The 17,630-nt window shown below is 45.7% G+C and overlaps 1 protein-coding gene across 2 annotated transcripts in view; it reads left to right on the top strand.

Annotated features, from left to right (window-relative positions):
* The window catches only part of smg1 (SMG1 nonsense mediated mRNA decay associated PI3K related kinase), a 39,153-nt gene extending 21,523 nt beyond the window's left edge, over positions 1-17,630 (top strand). Inside the window, exons 35-64 of one of the 2 annotated variants that reach the window (XM_028454439.1) lie at positions 46-226; positions 349-510; positions 603-817; positions 1,305-1,459; positions 1,997-2,219; positions 2,293-2,539; positions 2,928-3,157; positions 3,231-3,476; positions 3,553-3,691; positions 4,658-4,767; positions 5,171-5,392; positions 5,493-5,686; positions 5,766-5,938; positions 6,536-6,815; positions 7,010-7,282; positions 7,362-7,596; positions 8,413-8,624; positions 8,864-9,020; positions 9,222-9,411; positions 9,488-9,768; positions 9,944-10,153; positions 10,246-10,383; positions 10,975-11,127; positions 11,210-11,389; positions 11,583-11,810; positions 11,914-12,125; positions 12,396-12,496; positions 15,121-15,297; positions 15,503-15,609; positions 16,781-17,630. In XM_028454439.1, coding sequence (XP_028310240.1) covers positions 46-226; positions 349-510; positions 603-817; positions 1,305-1,459; positions 1,997-2,219; positions 2,293-2,539; positions 2,928-3,157; positions 3,231-3,476; positions 3,553-3,691; positions 4,658-4,767; positions 5,171-5,392; positions 5,493-5,686; positions 5,766-5,938; positions 6,536-6,815; positions 7,010-7,282; positions 7,362-7,596; positions 8,413-8,624; positions 8,864-9,020; positions 9,222-9,411; positions 9,488-9,768; positions 9,944-10,153; positions 10,246-10,383; positions 10,975-11,127; positions 11,210-11,389; positions 11,583-11,810; positions 11,914-12,125; positions 12,396-12,496; positions 15,121-15,297; positions 15,503-15,609; positions 16,781-16,858 — 5,709 coding nt within the window. In that variant the 3' untranslated portion in view covers positions 16,859-17,630. Of the gene's footprint in view, positions 1-45; positions 227-348; positions 511-599; positions 818-1,304; positions 1,460-1,996; positions 2,220-2,292; positions 2,540-2,927; positions 3,158-3,230; positions 3,477-3,552; positions 3,692-4,657; positions 4,768-5,170; positions 5,393-5,492; positions 5,687-5,765; positions 5,939-6,535; positions 6,816-7,009; positions 7,283-7,361; positions 7,597-8,412; positions 8,625-8,863; positions 9,021-9,221; positions 9,412-9,487; positions 9,769-9,943; positions 10,154-10,245; positions 10,384-10,974; positions 11,128-11,209; positions 11,390-11,582; positions 11,811-11,913; positions 12,126-12,395; positions 12,497-15,120; positions 15,298-15,502; positions 15,610-16,780 lie in introns of both variants that reach the window. The other variant, XM_028454438.1, reaches the window with a different exon arrangement.

The raw sequence follows: 17,630 nt of genomic DNA, 5'->3' as shown, positions 1-17,630 counted from the left end.
CAGCTACCCTGCCCATGTGCACGTGCTCATGGTTTTTACCCACAGATCCCTGTTGATGAGGATGACCCCAAACTCCTGCTGTCCTGCCACAGCGTCAAACAAAGCAACGACGATGTCATCGTCATGGCAACCCTGCGCCTTCTCCGGCTGCTGGTGAAGCATGCTGGTGAGCTGAGAGAAGGACTGGAGCTTGGCCTGGCATCCACCCCCACAGCACCATGGAGGGGTAGGACACACACACGGACACACACACACACACACACACACACACACACACACACACACACACGGTTCCTGTCAGTCACAGCTGACCTCAGATATGGCATGAACTGTGTTCCTCCTCCTCAGGTATCATCCCGCAGCTCTTCTCCCGCCTCAACCATCCAGAGGCTTACATCCGACAGAGCATCTGCAGCCTGTTGTGCAGAGTGGCTCAGGACTCCCCACATCTCATCCTCTATCCTGCCATCGTAGGCTCCCTTTCCCTTGGAGGGGAGGCCCAGAACGCAGGTACACTCTCATTTCCATACATTTGTTTTGAGTCATGGTTGGCACCACCTCCTGCTACACTGTGCTTTATTGATGAGGAAATGTGTTAGCAGGGAATAAGCTGCCATCAGCACTGCCCACCTTCCTAGGCAGCATGCAGGGAGAGGACATGGGAGGGGAGGATGAGGAGCAGCTGGAGAGCCATGAAGCAGGAGGAACCATGGACGAGCTGACCACCTGCTCCAGTCAGGACCAGGCCATGATGCAGGACTGCTACAGCAAGATAGTGGAGAAGCTGTCAGCAGCAAACCCCACCATGGTGCTGCAGGTAGGGGGGCTCAGGGTGCCTCATTTATTCAGTGACTGTGTGTACCTCTATGGTTCTATGGAGTGACATGCAGAATTGTTTTTTTTTTTACACAATACGAGCAATTTGTTTTAATGGAATGAATACAGAGAATTAAGGCCCAAGAACAAGGACAAATATAAAAAATACCAGTCGAAAAAATAAAATAATGATATAATTTATATAAATTAATAATATAATGCAATAAAAACACATATGGAGACATTTGGAGAAAAAATATTGCAATATGAGTTGTGTTGGTCCATATTGCCCAGCCCTAACTAACAAACTGAAATCTATGATTGCTTTAAGAAGCCCTGAGTTATGATAATGTTTAATCAGAAATGGAACCAAAGGAATAAACCTTATTTAATCAGTCTTACTCTGTGCTGTTTCTAAATTCAGGGCTAAATCAAAGCTGTGTAGTGAAGCTCTCTGTGAACACATTTGATGAGAGTGCTCTGTGCAGGTGCAGCAGCTGGTGGGTGAACTGCGCCGTGTGACCCTACTGTGGGACGAGCTGTGGCTCGGAGTGTTACAGCAGCAGCACATGCAGGTCATGCGCAGGATCCAACAGCTGGAGGATGAAGTGAAGAGGGTGCAGAACAACAACACGCTGCGCAGGTCAAATGTTTAATCATATTGCACAAATGTAAAGAGTCACAGCTGTTCATAATAGGACAAGAGCAGATAAAGCATGACATCACATAACCATCTCAGTAATATGAGCACTTATTTACTAATACTGGTTATTTGATGGATTCCAAACAATATCAGTTTAAAAAATCCTTGAGTTATCCTGAAAGTACTCATAGATCATGTAACAGAAACAGGAACAAAGTCAGAACTCTGTAGCAGCTGGAATCCTGTAAAAACTCTGACTAGTCCCTGCCATTCATTCCTAATGGAAAGAACCAATCAGATGCCAGGTACAAACATTGCAGACAACGCCTTCAAGGCTGAGGTGAAATCCTTGGTGAATATAGGATGTAATTAGTAAATGTGACAGATGTTTAAGAATGTTTTTGACATTATGGCCTTTGGATCTGTAATAGAACGTTGCTGAAAACCATCAAACCAAAACCTTTTGGAACAATGCAAAACAATTTGGCCAGAGTTTAAAGTGTCAAAGCATGAACTATGTGTCGTTTTGTGCTGCAGGGATGAAAAGATTGCCATCATGCGTGAGAAGCACTCGGCCCTCATGCGCCCAGTGGTGTTTGCCCTGGAACATGTATCCAGCATTACAGCAGCCTCAGCAGAGACCCCCCATGAGACGTGGTTCCAGCAGACCTACGGAGACGCCATCACCTCTGCTCTGGAGCGCCTCAGGAGCCCAGTGAACCCAGCTAACCCAGCCAATAGCTGGCTTCCATTCAAACAGGTGTGTGCGTGCTTCTTCTGCAGTGCATGAGCTTCAGTGCACGCTAACCGGGCTTTTCTTGTGTGTCTTTAAGATAATGATCAGCCTTCAGCAGCGTGCTCAGAAGAGAACCAGCTATCTGCTCCACCTGAATGAGATTAGTCCCCGTCTGCTGTCCATGACCACTACTGAGATCGCCCTGCCAGGTGAAGCGTCTGCGTCGGAGGCCGTCACCATTCAGAGCGTCGGCAACACCATCACCATCCTGCCCACCAAGACCAAGCCCAAGAAGCTCTTCTTTCTCGGCTCAGACGGAAAGAACTACCCGTACCTGTTCAAAGGTAGGACGATGTAGAGACACGTGTTAGCATGGTAACATTTGTGTGTGAAGGAGGAACACATACATAGAAATGTGATGTGGTAGTTGGTTAGTTTCCATCTCCAGTCCCAGTTGAAGGCTCACATGAACAAAAAGCAATGACATGGGAAGATTAGAACAAAATACATTGGACAGACAACCTGTGAAGAGTTCAGGAACAAGTATTAATTTTAGATTTAAGATGTAAAGGGGAAATTGACAGCTAACAGTGTAGCTTGTTTTTGGTTTCCCTTCAAACAAATAAACTACGTCCTCAACTTAGTTTTAAGAATGAATTTAATAAGAAACAATAGTTCAATGGTTTCCTGTCCACTGTGCACGTGTAACGATGCAGTGTTCACCTCTCTCAGGTCTGGAGGATTTACATTTGGATGAACGCATCATGCAGTTCCTGACAATAGTGAACACAATGTTTACCAAGATCAACCAGCAGGAGCAGCCACACTTCCATGCACGCCACTACTCCGTCACGCCCCTGGGAACCCGCTCTGGGCTGATCCAGTGGGTCGACGGTGCCACGCCCCTTTTCGGCCTCTACAAACGCTGGCAGCAGCGTGAAGCCGTCCAGCAGGCACAGAAGGTAGCTAGCTTTATATTAGCTGGCTTTAGATTCACACTGTGGTCCAGAGCTGAGTTTCTGTTCCCCTCCCCAGGCCCAGGACTCCTTCCCCCAGCAGCCAGTGCCAGCAGTACCCCGTCCCAGTGAGCTCTACTACAGCCACATTGGACCGGCCCTGAAGGCAGTCGGCCTCAGTCTGGATGTGACCCGACGGGACTGGCCTCTCAGTGTGATGAAGGAGGTGCTGAAAGAGTTGATGGAGACCACGCCCTCCAACCTGCTGGCCAAGGAGCTGTGGTGCTCGTGCACCACGCCCAGTGAGTGGTGGAGAGTCACTCAGGTAATTCCTACAGCTTAGCGCCTCTGTTCAATGTGATCAAAGGTCAGCTGCTTCACATCATGTCTGTCTTTCTTAGTCCTATGCTCGATCCACTGCCGTCATGTCCATGGTGGGTTACATCATAGGCCTCGGGGACCGTCACCTGGACAACGTGCTCATTGACATGACCACAGGAGAGGTCGTGCATATCGACTATAACGTCTGCTTTGAAAAAGGTTTGTCAGGAGGAATTAGGTAGATGTCAACATCAGAATTATGTAGACCAACAGGTTAGTTAGTGTTATTCAATGGCTTAGTAGATATTAAATCTTATGTAAACAGTGGAAATAAAATGCTAGAGGAACAGGAAGTCATAGCGTTACTGCAAAGATGGAATAACAGAGAAGGAGCTTATTTTCCTCTTTTTTTTACCTTATATCTTGTGCTGTGATGGGATTTAGAAATACAGCGGTGCAACAATTTTTGTCAAGTTTTCACATTTGTGTTCTTGGGGAATAAGAATATGTTAATCGAGTTTTTCATGTAAAACCAGAATCAATTAAAGTAAGAACTAAGAAAAACCTTTACAGGGTTTGGTTGCATTAAAAGGTCTAAATAATAATTAATAATAGAGTAATTGTAACTATTTTGGAGATTATTTGTTTCACCCATTTCTCCCCAAGCTTAAAACTACAAAGAAACATTTTTGATTAGTGATTTTATTTTAGCATTTTGTTTTAAATGTTATGCTCCCCAGAAGCACTTACAAAGTAAGGAGGTTATCTCTGCTAAAACCTCCACCTCCTCCTTTGTGTGTGTGACAGACGATGAAGGCAGAGTCAGTGAGATGAGAAATAATTCATTTTTAATGGCCTTCCCTGGTATATAATGGGGAAACACTTCCCTTGTTCAAGCTGTTGAGTAGCATCACATGTAATGTACAGACTGGAACGTTGTGGTTTATTTCTATCTTCATACATTCAAAGTTCTTGAGTTTAATGTTTCCGGGCATTAATGTTTCTTTAGGATGAGATTCCAGTGAACAAAGACTGATTAAGTTTATATGGAAAAAGTCCTCCTGAGTAGTTTCAGAGCGACCCATTCTCCTACAAACTCACGGGGTAGAGCTGATTTACGTGGTGACCGGTAAGGTAAAGATGATCTGCTCAGCTAACAGTGAGCGTTCCTTTGTGTGCTAACAGGGAAGAGCCTTCGGGTGCCAGAGAAGGTTCCCTTCAGGATGACGCACAACATCGAGGCTGCTCTTGGAGTCACGGGGGTGGAGGGCATCTTCAGGCTCTCATGTGAACAGGTCACTATGCACTGAACAAAGGACTACTAACTAACTCCAGCACACGTCACTGTAGACACGAACCGATCTATGGACAATCCATTTAAAATATTTTTAGTGCTCTGTTAATGATGATGAAATACATAAATACTGATTTTTTTTTTTCCATGGTTTAATCTGGTTCAAGTTTCACAAATGTATTTTTCTATTTCAAAAAGGTAATATTGCTGCAGCTGTGTTTGTCTTTATTTTATTTTCTGTTAGCTTTGCTTCTCAGCGATAGTTTATTTTGTCACTGTTTAGTCTGAAGGAAGCAGAAACGGAGGCTCAGGGTCATCACAGTTCAGTTTTTATCACTTCATAACTTCTTCCTGTTATGATGTAGCTCAGTGACGAATACAGAGCATCTCATGTTGTATCTCAGGTCATTCAAATCATGCGTCGGGGCAGAGAGACTCTGCTAACCCTGCTGGAGGCCTTTGTCTATGATCCCCTGGTGGACTGGACTGCTGGGGGGGAGGTGGGCTTTGCTGGTGCGGTGTATGGGGGAGGAGGAGGCCAGCAGGCCGACAACAAGAAAAGCAAGAGAGAGATGGAAAGAGACATCACTCGCTCGCTCTTCTCCTCCAGGGTGGCTGAGATCAAGGTGAGATCCTGTTAGCTTGTTCCTATCAAGTCTGCTTTCACTAAGAAGGGAGGGGCCAAGCCCAGAGTATTTCCTTCAGTGACCAGGGTCCTGTGTGCAGGTGAACTGGTTCAAGAATCGAGATGAAATGCTGGCAGTGCTGCCACAGGTGGAGGAGGCCGTGGACGAGTACTTGGTGCTGCAGGACTTACTGAGCCAGGGAGAAAAACTCCAGGTCAAACTGAGGGAGGAGATGACCTTCTTAGAAGGAGCTGAGAACCATCCAGACCACCTGATCCTCACTCTGGAACAAAGGTCTCACACTACTTCCATAATGACTGCATCATCCCAGGGTGTAGCACCTCAGTGTAACACCTAGCTCTCCTTCTCACAGATACTCTGAGCACACACAGCTGCAGTCACGCCAGCGCACAGTGCAGGAAGCCATCCAGAGCAAGCTGGCTGACCTGGACCAGTGGATCTCCCAGTACCAGGCAGCGTTCTCCAGTCTGGAGGCCACACAGCTGGCCAGCCTGCTGCAGGACATCAGCAGTCCCATAGACCTGGGTGAGAGGAGGAATCAGCATCATTAGTGTAGTGAGAGTGTGACCATACAAAGATCAGCTCAGCCGTCACAGATCACTTTCATATCTGTGCGATACTGCTAGTAGAAACCCACCATTTGTCACTCATTTCAGAAAGGTTAGTCCATCTATATGATATATGCTCATGACACATAGTGAAATATTTCAAGCCTTTTTTGAAATTTTGATGATTATAGCTTACAGAATATGAAAAGCCAAAATTCAGTGTGTCAGGAAATATCAATATCAGGAAAAAGAAATAAATATCAGGCTTGTGAAAGGTCTATTAATTTATATACACTCAGTATGTGGTTGGGCCTCTTTTAACATGAATTACTGCATGAAAGGGGTGTGGGATGGAGGTGATCAACCTGTGGCACTGCTCAAGTGCTTTGATAGCAGTGAGACATTTTCTATGTTAAGTAGCTGATTGCCATTGTTGTGCATCCCTTGTTCTATACTCACTATTCAGCTTCATTGTAAAGACCAATGCTGTATCTTTGGTAAGATCTTGTCAGAATGCTCTGTGTGACATTAATTGTGCTAATCCATCATTCTTCTGGGTCCTTCCACCTTCCAGGTCCTCCGAGCTATGTTCCAGCCACAGCCTTCCTGCAGAACGCAGGCCAGGCCCACCTCATCAGCCAGTGTGAGAGCGTGGAGGTGGAGCTGAGCTCGCTGCTGCAGCAGCGGCGTGCCACCCTCCGCGGATGCCTGGAGCATCTCCATAGCTACGCCACTGTGGCCCTTCTGTACCCGCGAGCCACGCTGCTGTTCCACAGGGCTCACCAGTGGAAGACGTGGTTGGAGGACCTGATGAGGGACATGACGGGGGAACACTGCCAGCATATCTACAGACAGTAAGGGATGCACTAACAGACATGTCACAACACAATGTTCCATCTCTGGCCTGAAGATAACGATTGTCCTCTGATTAGGCAGAGGTTCCTAAGCTCACAGAAAAAGCATCGTCTTGTTTTTTTCTCAGTAGTTTATTTTGAAGATACGAGTAGAGTTGAGTCTTTGATTAGATGTGCTCGCTCTCTTTGTGCAGGTACGAGGTGATTTTCGCTCCTCAGCCGACGCCTTCCTCCTGCCGCTTCTTGTCCAGTGTGGAGATCAGCCTGCAGCACCAAGTGACCGACACCAACGAACGCGTGCTGCTGCAGGCGGAGCGGCTGCGGGCTGAGGGCACGACGACCACCGCCTGCGAGGAGCAGCTGCAGGAAATCGAACACTGCATCACCGTTTTCCTGCGTGAAAACGACGACAGCGGCTCCCACAGCCTTGCCGCAATCATCACATCTGCCCTCTGCACGCTCTGCAGGTTCGATTCAACATTTTGTTCAGCTGTGACGAGTGAGAGCCACAACAAGCCAGCGTCACATTCTGTTCCTCTGTTTTAGGCGTAACCTGGTGATGGAGGGGGCGGCGGCCAGTGCTGGAGAGCAGCTGGTGGACCTGACCTCACGGGACGGGGCATGGTTTCTGGAGGAGCTGTGCAGTATGATGGGAAATGTTGGCGCTCTGATGACTCTCCTGCAGCGATGCCCCTTAATGCCCCACGACCTGGAGCTGCCTGCAGCCTCAGCCACCATCCAGGCTGTGTACCTGTCCAACGCAGTGTACACCTGTCTGCAGGTACGAGCCTAAGTCAGTGCATAGCACTGTACCTAACGAGCACATACATGCTTTAAGGCAGTGGTTTCCAACTTTTTTGTCCCGTCTACACCTTTAGCATCATGTGTACCCCCTCTTCATATGATAAATGCCCCCTCCATACTTTCATATGCTGTTTCATTTCATTTGTGCTTCATTTGTGATTCCAGCCCGGTTTCTAAATGTTTAATCCAGAAACACAAACAACACAAAAATAATGTTTTTTTTTTTTTTTAAATGCAACTTCAATGTGATTACCTCATTAGTCAGTAAATACTGTCAGGCCAACTAGTTATTGTCTGTCAGACGTCTGATTAAATGACCTCTACAGCATGAATTAATCCTGTTTCAACAAATTAGAAGAAAATATTGTATTTTGTCAAAAGGCTTATTATTCACCTTTGAACATTTAAATCTATATTGTGGAAGGTTAAATTGGTTTAATTTTACTGATAAAATATCCATAGTATACCATATATTTATATTATATACTTGTATTGAGGTACAATGTACTTTAATACACTTCCTTTTAAATTACACCACTGTCTTATATGAAGGCCTTGTATTTACCATATTTAAGACCTCCTAAAGCGTCAGTATGTGAGTTCCTCTGAGGTCAGTAGGTCAGTTGTTGGTGTGCAGACGATTTTTGTGTGAGCACTGGGATGGCAAATATTCAGACAGTCTGTTACTCAGTGATTTCACCGATCACAATGTTTTAACACCATTTTTGCATTATTTGGTGGATTATGATTAATGAATGTCGGTAGAGTGTAATGAGCTTCTGTCTGTACACAGGAGCTGAACACCAACTTCCGTCAGATCATCTTTCCCGAGGCGCTGCGCTGCATGATCAAGGGAGAGCCCACCCTGGAGGCCATGCTGGCTGAGCTGGAGCAGCTGGTGGAGCAGAGCTCTGATGGACTGGGTCTGCAGGGCCTGGTCGACAGCCTGCAGGCCTCCACCAGTCTCGACCACGATGGACAGAGCCACTGCCAACACATCACCAGGTTCAGTCTTTGCCACCATCAAATGTTTCTTATTTCCTGCTGTGTGTAATTGAAGAGTGTCAGGGAAGCAGTTTGTATGAAAATAACTTGGTGAGGTGTTGATCTGAAGACTCATTTATGACTATTAGCATTTGACCAGGAGGTAGCTGTGTTCACTGTAGGTTTCCTATGAGGATGCAGAAGGATTAGAGCCGGTCTGATCACTAAAATAGATTCATTTATTGATTTTTAAATGTCAGGATGCTGCGAGCCCAATACTCAGAGCTTATCCAGCCTCGCAGCATGGACGGCCAGGCCCAGGACACACCCAAGATGTCTGCAGGTCAGATGCTGCTGGTGGCCTTTGATGGGATGTTCACGCAGTTGGAAACGGCCTTTGGACAACTCACAGAAAAGGTAAGTCCTTTTTATTTAGTTTCCTCACAGGAGTTAAAAACTAATATTTTCTGAAAAAAATGTATGCACATTTCTGAAAAAACTGATTTAAAAAAAAATGAATGTGGAAAACACAGAATGGAAAAAATGTAATTGATTTTATAGGGCTCTAATTAATATGAGCTCACAGACCCTTGACTATGGATGTGTGCTTGTTCTCAGCTGAGCTCCTTGGAGGTGCCTCCGCCCTGGAGAAAGGTGGATGTTCTGAGGGAGTCTCGGGCCACACAGCTCCACTTCTTTGACAACCCGAGTCAGCGGCAGCTCATGGAAGATGTGTTTTTCCTCAAAAGACTGCAGACCATCAGAGACTTTTTCAGGCTGTGTCTGTCCTTCGCTCAGAGTCTGGCTGGTATGAGCCACTCTCACTCACTGATCCTGGAATTTGACCTGCTACAGATCCTAATATGTCTGACCATCGTTTACAGGCACCTACAGCTCAGCTGAAGACTTGCTGCCCACCAATGGGCCAGTCGGCCTGGGGAAGCCTCTGTACCGTCGGCCAAGTAGCACGGGCTCTGCTGGGCCGGTGGTCAGTGAAGATCAGATGATCCGCCCCATCAAGGCCTTCACTGCAGAGTTTGTTCGACAGATGCTGATGGGGCTGCCCAGTCAGGCTCTGGGCCGCGCCCTGTGCAGCACACTGTCTGCCCTCGGCCTGGACATCATGGTCCAGGTGGAGGCCAAAGACTTTGGAGCAGAGAGCAAGGTATGCACTTTCCTTTTTCAAAGAAAGAGCTGCCTGTTAAGAAATGGATTCATCTTGGAGGTGGTTACCATGAAGACTGAATGTGTGACTGTTTCTCTGGATTTCTTTGTGAATAATGAAGTCAGAGCACACTCTGAGGTATAAAGTAGCTCAGCTCTCTGTTCCTGTTCCTCAGGTTTCTCTGGATGAACTATGTAAGAAAGCTGTGGAGCAGAGTCTGGCTTCAGGTCAGGTGTCTCAGCTGCTGCTGAACAGGGCCACAGTGCTCGCCTCCTCATTTGACACAGCCTGGAAGAAGGTGGACCAGCTGAGAAGGTTGGAGACCAACCTAGAAGCAGCCAAGGCCAGCTTGCAGAGGAGCCAGCTGCACGTCGCCATGTTTCAGGTACAGTCCAGCCTCTGGATGTATGTTAGCATTAGCTGTAAGCATCAGAGCGTCATGGTGTTAGGTGATTGATGTGTGATATCCTCCTCCAGTGGCAGCATGAGGATGCTCTGGGCCCCAACAACCAGTCTCTAGGGGTCACTATTCCCCCTCGCTCTGCCATCCTCAGCAACATGAAGAAGAAACTGTACAAACTGAGCCAAGACGAGGGAGCGATCGTTGCTGTTCAGGTCAGAGAAACATGACACACTAGCCATACTGCTCTAACATCACCACTAGTGCTGTGAAGCAATTTAAAATGTTATTCATTCATTGTAAATCAGACTGTAATTAATCATGATTTATTACATCTTGTCAATTTGTAAAGGACACAATCATCAAGTTATTCTGAAACAGTTACATTCATTAAGCTGAAATGTGTCATAATTACATTTGTTTTCACAGAGAGTGTGAACAATGCAGACTTCAGAGGTTACTTAGGTATAAACTTAGATATAACCAATACAGTCTATTAAAATAAAAAGCAAATTATCTAACTTACTGGTTTAGTAAATCCCAGTGTGAATATGAGGGGTGCAGAATGTGAACGATGAACGTTGAAACATTCAGCAGTCTGTGGAGAACTTTTCATTGTGTTTAAATTGAGAGTAAAATAGAGAAATTATGCTTTACTAAAGAACAAACTGGAAACCAAACCAGTGATCACGGTGGGTTTTGTTCAATGGTTCCACATGTTTTGTGTACTAAGAGCAACTCAAGTTCAAACAGCTCGTAGCTCTATGGTTTCTTGTTTGGGCTTAATTGGAAGTGTCTGTGTGCAGGAGAAGCTGTCGTCTCTAGAGGGCAGCATCGAGCAGCGCCTGAAGTGGGCAGGTGGAGCCAACCCAGCACTGGCTCCGGTGCTGCAGGACTTTGAGATGACGATCAAGGAGCGACGCTCCACAGTGGTCAGAGACAACCAGCGCTCCAGCCAGGTAACTACCTCAGGGCTCCTCCCACACACCCTGTTCACTGCCCCATTCTGTACTAAACGGGTTTCCCCACCCTCCTTTTCAGGTCACCTTCCTGTGCTCCACCATCCTGAACTTTGAAGGCCTCCGCACTCGGACCGCTGAGGCCCTGAACATGGACGGCGCTCTGTTTGAGGTGCTCAAACGTTGCCAGCAGACGTGCTCGTACGCCGCCCAGTTCAGCAGCTCCGTGTCTGCTTTGGAGCTTCAGCTGCTGCAGAGACTGGTGGGTGTGGCCTAAACCTAGTGACAGATGCATGCTGGGAGATCTTGGCTTCAGGCGTTCTTAATACTTCCTGCTTTCAGGACTTAAATTTTAAATGAATGTTATTGGATGTTTGTCTTTATATTTACATGGTGTTTGAGACGCAGCTGTCCAGCCTGCTGCTCATCTTACTCTGTCTCATCTTACACAACAGCGTCCAGTCCCAGACTTGTCCATCGGCAGCCCTGATTGGCTGAGCTATGCCCAAAGGCAGCTGGAGGAGGAGCTGAGCGTGGAGCAGAGGACACAAGAGGAGCGGGAGCAGCAGCTCGAGTCCTGTGGGGAAACGCTGCAGCTACTGGTGGACACTTTAAAAACCATTCTGTCCAATCACAACAGGCAGCTGGCCGACGTTAAGCACCTGCTGCGAGCCATGGCCAAGGTGAGAGCACTCTGTGATTAACTTGAGCCAACAACATACATCACTATGAGGGAGTCCTGTTAGAGTGTCATGGACTGACTGTGAGCTAATGTTGCCTCCACAGGATGAGGAGGCAGCCCTGGCAGACGGGGAGGAGGTGGCCTATGAGGGCAGTGTGCGTCACTTCCTGTTGGAGTACAAAGCCTGGCAGGACAACGTTCAGCTGGTGCTGTTCACCGTGGTTCAGGCCAGTGGGCAGCCACGCAGCCAGGAACAGCTGGAGCTGCTGGAGGAAATCCCTGCTACGCTGAAGGAGCTGCACACGCAGAGCCAGAGGTGAACACACACAAACGCTACACGTCCCACATACCATCAACAAATGTACATTTGTAAAAGTTTGTTTTAAATGAATAACACTCTTTCAAATAGCATTTAATGCTAACGCAAAAACATCTGAAACTAAGCTAAAACTGGGCTTTTTCAACCTGCAGTTCATCCACACACACACGCAAACTCTCACTGACCTAGTTCTCTTGTGCATCTCTCCTTCTCCCTCTCTGTCTGTGTGTGTTTCTCTCTATTTCTGTGTCTGTGTGTGTGTAACAGTGTGTATAACGGCCTGGTGGGCTTCGCGTCCCCCCTGGTGACAGACAGAGACAGTGAGTGTGTCAGTCCTCTGTGTGCAGCTCAGAGCAGCTTTGCAGCAGGTAAGGATTTATTTTTTTTCCCCATTCAGTTGTAGTTCAGTCTCAGTAGATTATTCATCCCTGCTCGTCCAATGGTGTTTCAGTTTACAGCCTAGTGTCACATTTCTCTTTACACTGATTCACTTTAGTTTCATAATCCTCACAATTGATTGTGTCTGTATCTTCTATGAGACATCCATGTGTGAGTGTGACGGGGTGTTTCAGAGACAGACATAAGTCTAGGTAGGCCTGGGTGATAAAACTATAACGATATATATCGCGATAGAGATGTAATCAAGATCAATTGAAAATAAGTGTGATAGAATGTTCGATAATTTCACTGAACTTTGTTCACCCAGAAACAACCCCTGCCCCATTACCGCAAGGCATAAACTGTGTACATTAGTAATTTCACGTTTCACCACCTGAAAAAGATGACCCGAGCAAACGCTGCGGTCAGTGTGCCCTGCTGCCGCTCACCCTCCTGCCATTCTCACACACGCACAGCTCTGCTCGTCACACAGGGTACCTGAAGCTGCCGTGCACCGGTACGTAATTTACCGCTACTTGGTTAAAGACCCCCGACAAAGTGAACCAGTTAAAGATCCTCTTCCAGATCCACCCAAAGCTCCCGCAAACACGGTGACAGACATGCCCGCTACCAGCAACAATTATAAACTGGAAACTCCACTAAAGCATGCTAAGCTAACCCACCGACACACAATATTGTGTTAAGAGCTAACGCCAACCTCTTCATAAAAGGAAGAAAAGTACACGGCTTACTGTCATCAAACCACAAAGAGTCACTGATTTACTTCATGGTAAGGTTTAACACTTGTATGGAAGTATAAAAGCTAACATGTACACGTGTGAAATAAATGTTTAGCCTAAAGGTGCTTGCACACCGAACGCGACTGAAGTCACTGAAGCAACTCGATTACATTAAAATCAATGTAAATGTCAAGTTATCTCCCCTAAAGCGACGTGACGTGTAATTTGAGTCGAGCGCTACCTCGTCGCTCAAAGTTGAAAAATCAGAACTTTTTAAGCGACTTCAAGCAACAAATCCCTCGTCCTTCACTGTCTGTAGAGCGGAGGCTGCAGCCCCTCCCTGCTCCCTCCCGCTTAAGTGCAGACGACTGCAGCAGAGAGCTGTACAACTTCCTCAATTTATCGAGGCAAAATTAAAGCGGTTTACTTCTTGTAAACCACAGTAACTACTGATCATAACACATTCTGAGTGAACTCATCCTTTAATATCTGCGTAAGTTGATCATTTAAACCGTAAAAGCAGAGCAAGAAGGAAAAGAATTGATCAACCCCCTCTCTCTTTCTCTCTACCCTGTCAACGGCTCAACACACACACACACACACACACACATTGTTCCTTGGTGATCGCATCACTGGAGCGATGAAGTGATGGAGTAACCATAAAGCACCACTATGTGCAAACGACACATCAGGGGCGATGGAATTTACTGCGGCGCTGCGGTCGCGTTTGGTGTGAACGCACCTTAAAACTAACGTCACTGTTCATCCGCCCCAACATGTGAAATGCAATAATTTTTTCATTGTATTTCTCGTGATCACAGACAAAGCTGGTCCCATTAGATAGTAATGTAACTATTGTGATTATTACACCAGAATATCCTGTTAGTACTGATTTCAGTAATTAATGATTAAGGGCTCTAGTCTCCCGTGCTCGTAAGTCCAAAAAGCCACATCGTGGCGCTGTTTTTGGCTGCGTGCTATTCAGCCCCTGTACTTAAGCCAGTCGCTCCGCGCCTCCATCCCAGTTATGCACTCTGGGTGGAGCAGCCCTGAAATGTGGGCGTTCTCATTCAAATCTGGCCTTGCGGTTATTCTCTCGTCTGCTTTAGTTTTTTTTACTCTTACACGCTTCTGAACCTGGAATGAGTGCAGCGCCCCAATAAGATGAAACATTATATTGCACTAGAAGTTGGGACTTAGTTACCCGTGCCATCGACTACTTGTCCTGGAGGGTGTGAGAGCAGCGTTGTGGAGCTGAATAGTTGTGTGCCGCAGTAACAGCCTACACGCTTTTGGTTGATTTACTCGCGGTGGGCGTGTCAGGAACCTGGACTGGAGAGAGGTGCATAACTGCAGGGGCGTAAAAAAGCGTCTAAATGTCTATATTTGTACATTAACAGTTTTGGGTTTTTTAAATTGAGGTTTTTTATATTTTTTTCTCCATTGTTTTGTTAACCTCTTTTAAATGTTAAAGATTACATTTAAAATAAAAGCATTTAGATCACAGGCATCTATATGCTTTGTTTTTGTATATGTTAAATTGTGTTGTACTATATGCCACCCAATGTTAAGTCTATGTGATAGTTCAAACAAAAATACAGAAAAATAAAGAATTTTTAAAAATAAATAAAATAAAAGTATTCAAATTTGTCCTTTTTTTTCTGGTCCTTATTTTGAATAGGTAAAAAATCAATAATTATCGATATCAACCAATGTGAAACACGTATATCGTGATACAGCCCTAAGTCTAGATCACACAAATGATGGTAAAGACATTTCTTCTCATGCCTGAATGTTTTTAAGGCTTTATTGATATTTTATTTATAGGATCAATCCACGTGATTGATGAACTTTGCTGTGCTCTTTGTGTGTAGCTGTACGCTGCAATGCTGTAAAAACGCAGACAGACTCCATGTCCCAGAATGCACGGCGGGCTCTGCCTCGACACCTGGGAACACCCACTGAGACCCCTCCCAGCACCCTGATGGTGAACAGCAAAGGTCTGAACCCCAGCCCCAAGAGAGCCGTACGAGACCCCAAGACAGGAAGAGGTGAGTGTGATTTAGTGTGTGTTGAACCCTTGCTCCTCCTCCTTTTTCTCTCCCGCTGCTTGTAGCTTTTAAGAATTTAGCTTGTTAGCTTTTAGCTTGTTAGCTTGTAGCCCTTTAGGATGCATTGATAACTCGTCATCATAGACTGTGATATTCAAAGGTTGAATCATCCCCTTTTCCACATTGCGTTCTTCTGTTGTTACAGCTGTCCAGGAGAGGAACTCGTACGCAGTTAGTGTGTGGAAGAGGGTGAAGGCCAAGCTGGAGGGCAGAGACATCGACCCTAACAGGAGGATGAGCGTCACAGAGCAGGTGAACTGATCACACACCTGCTTATTGATCTGCATTTTACAAATCTGATGTTAACATTGACATTTAAGCAGTTTTTTATCTGTATCAGACATGTTGATTTACATTTTGTTTCTAAAAACTAAAATGTTCAAATGAATTAAAAGTAAGAGCATGTTTGAGGAAAGATTGTAGCTGTTGTTCAGCCCGGTGTCATGTACTGAGTTCACATAGTACTGAGATTGTATATGTGCATGCCCACACATGCGCACTATTGAAAAATTAATTTTTGCTATTAAAAAAAATTCAGTTTTGTTTTCAAAGTGAACAAACACGTGCTTTATTTGTTTATTAGATTATGTTAGGGTTAGGGTTATAATCTCAGTACGGAGGTAAACTCAGTACGTGACACCGGGCTAAAATGTCTTTGGAACTTTACTCTGACAAGGCTGGTTTTATTTTTAGAAGCAGAAAAGAAAAATCAAAGAAACAAATGCCTTAAATTTAATTCTAAATTTTTACATTTCAAAATAAAGTCAAATACAAACTCCTTGTTTTATTTTTCCAATATTCTTAACTGAAAATCCACTGACCAAAAAATGTATTTAAAAAAAAAAAGTAAAAGTACTGTTTTTCTTCAGAACGTATAAAAAATATCACATTCACATCTTTTATAAAAGGAATAATAAAGTTATATAAGTGCAAAGAACATATTTTTTTAATTTTCATTCTTAATGTTCAGCAAGGACGTTCATGATGACACGCCCCCTAGTTTGTGAAGCGCTGTCTGCAGCTGTAATGCTGACTATGTGCTGATCACATGCTAAATAGTGTTCAACATGTTAGCATGCTAATCTGCTGTCACATGATCTCACATTTTAACATGCTAACACATGGTTGGACATGCTAATGTAGTGTCCAACATGTTGGCGTGCTAATCTGCTGTCACATGCTAACACAGTGTTGGACATGCTAATGTAGTGTCCAACATGTTAGCGTGCTAATCTGCTGTCACATGCTCTCACATGCTAACACAGTGTTGGACATGCTAATGTAGTGTCCAACATGTTAGAATCAGAATGTTTTATTGCCATTGTTGATGAAGAGATTTCACAACTAGGAATTTGCTTTGGCTTACAGGTGTTTATGATGCTAATCTGCTGTCACATGCTAACACACTGTTGTGCGTTTGCAGGTGGACTGTGTCATCAAAGAGGCGACCAACATGGACAATCTGGCCCAGCTGTACGAGGGCTGGACAGCCTGGGTGTGAACGGCATTCTGCTTCATGTCTTTGGTCCAGCGAAGGCTTGGAGGTCCAGCAAAGTCCAGCAGGTCTGAGGTGTCCACCAGCAGCACCAGGCCACAGCAGGGGGAGGTAGTGGGAGCAAGACAGGACGCTTGGTCTGCACCCCCAGCCTGGGTCCGCGAGCCCACTCCCACCCACCGACGGCCTCAGGGCCACCACAACGCTTAGTGGGCTGCACACCCACTTCCTTTCAGAGCGTTAAAGTGGGAGGAGCAGCACCAGATGGGGGAGGGGCAACGAGAGGAAACCCCTCCCCCTCACCTGCATAGCTCAATATGTTATAATCGTCCTGTTGTCCCATCACAGTCCAGCAGAGGGCAGGTTGGAGCAGGAGGGGCGTGGCCCCCCTGTAGAGCGCACAGCTGAACACGCCACTTTCCTTTCCCTCCTTTTTTCCTCCTTTTTGTGGACGCGTGGCGGTTCAGACAAAGAACTGTGAGCAGAGGGAGGAAGTGTTGGTGATTTTGTGATGACGTCAATCATGGACGTGTTGATGTCCGTCTTCTCTCTGTGCAGTGCTCTAGATTTCTTCTTCTGTTCTCCTGCTTGGTCAACGTTGTAGCTTGAACTATCAGTACCTCTAATGCTTGCATTTTATTCCCCTTTGATCTTCTAATTTTACATTTTTATTAAACTTATCAGATGTTCTGTTTTGGTGACGGTCATATGTGTTCAATCGTAAAGGTTTTACTGAATTTGGTTGGAAGCTTAAATAAAGATGGAGCTGAGAAGAGTT

The sequence above is a fragment of the Gouania willdenowi genome, chromosome 8 (genome assembly GCF_900634775.1).
Source record: "Gouania willdenowi chromosome 8, fGouWil2.1, whole genome shotgun sequence".
Classification (NCBI taxonomy): domain Eukaryota; kingdom Metazoa; phylum Chordata; class Actinopteri; order Blenniiformes; family Gobiesocidae; genus Gouania; species Gouania willdenowi.
The sequence above is the reverse complement of the archived record's forward strand: the minus strand, read 5'-3'. Positions and strand labels throughout refer to the sequence as shown.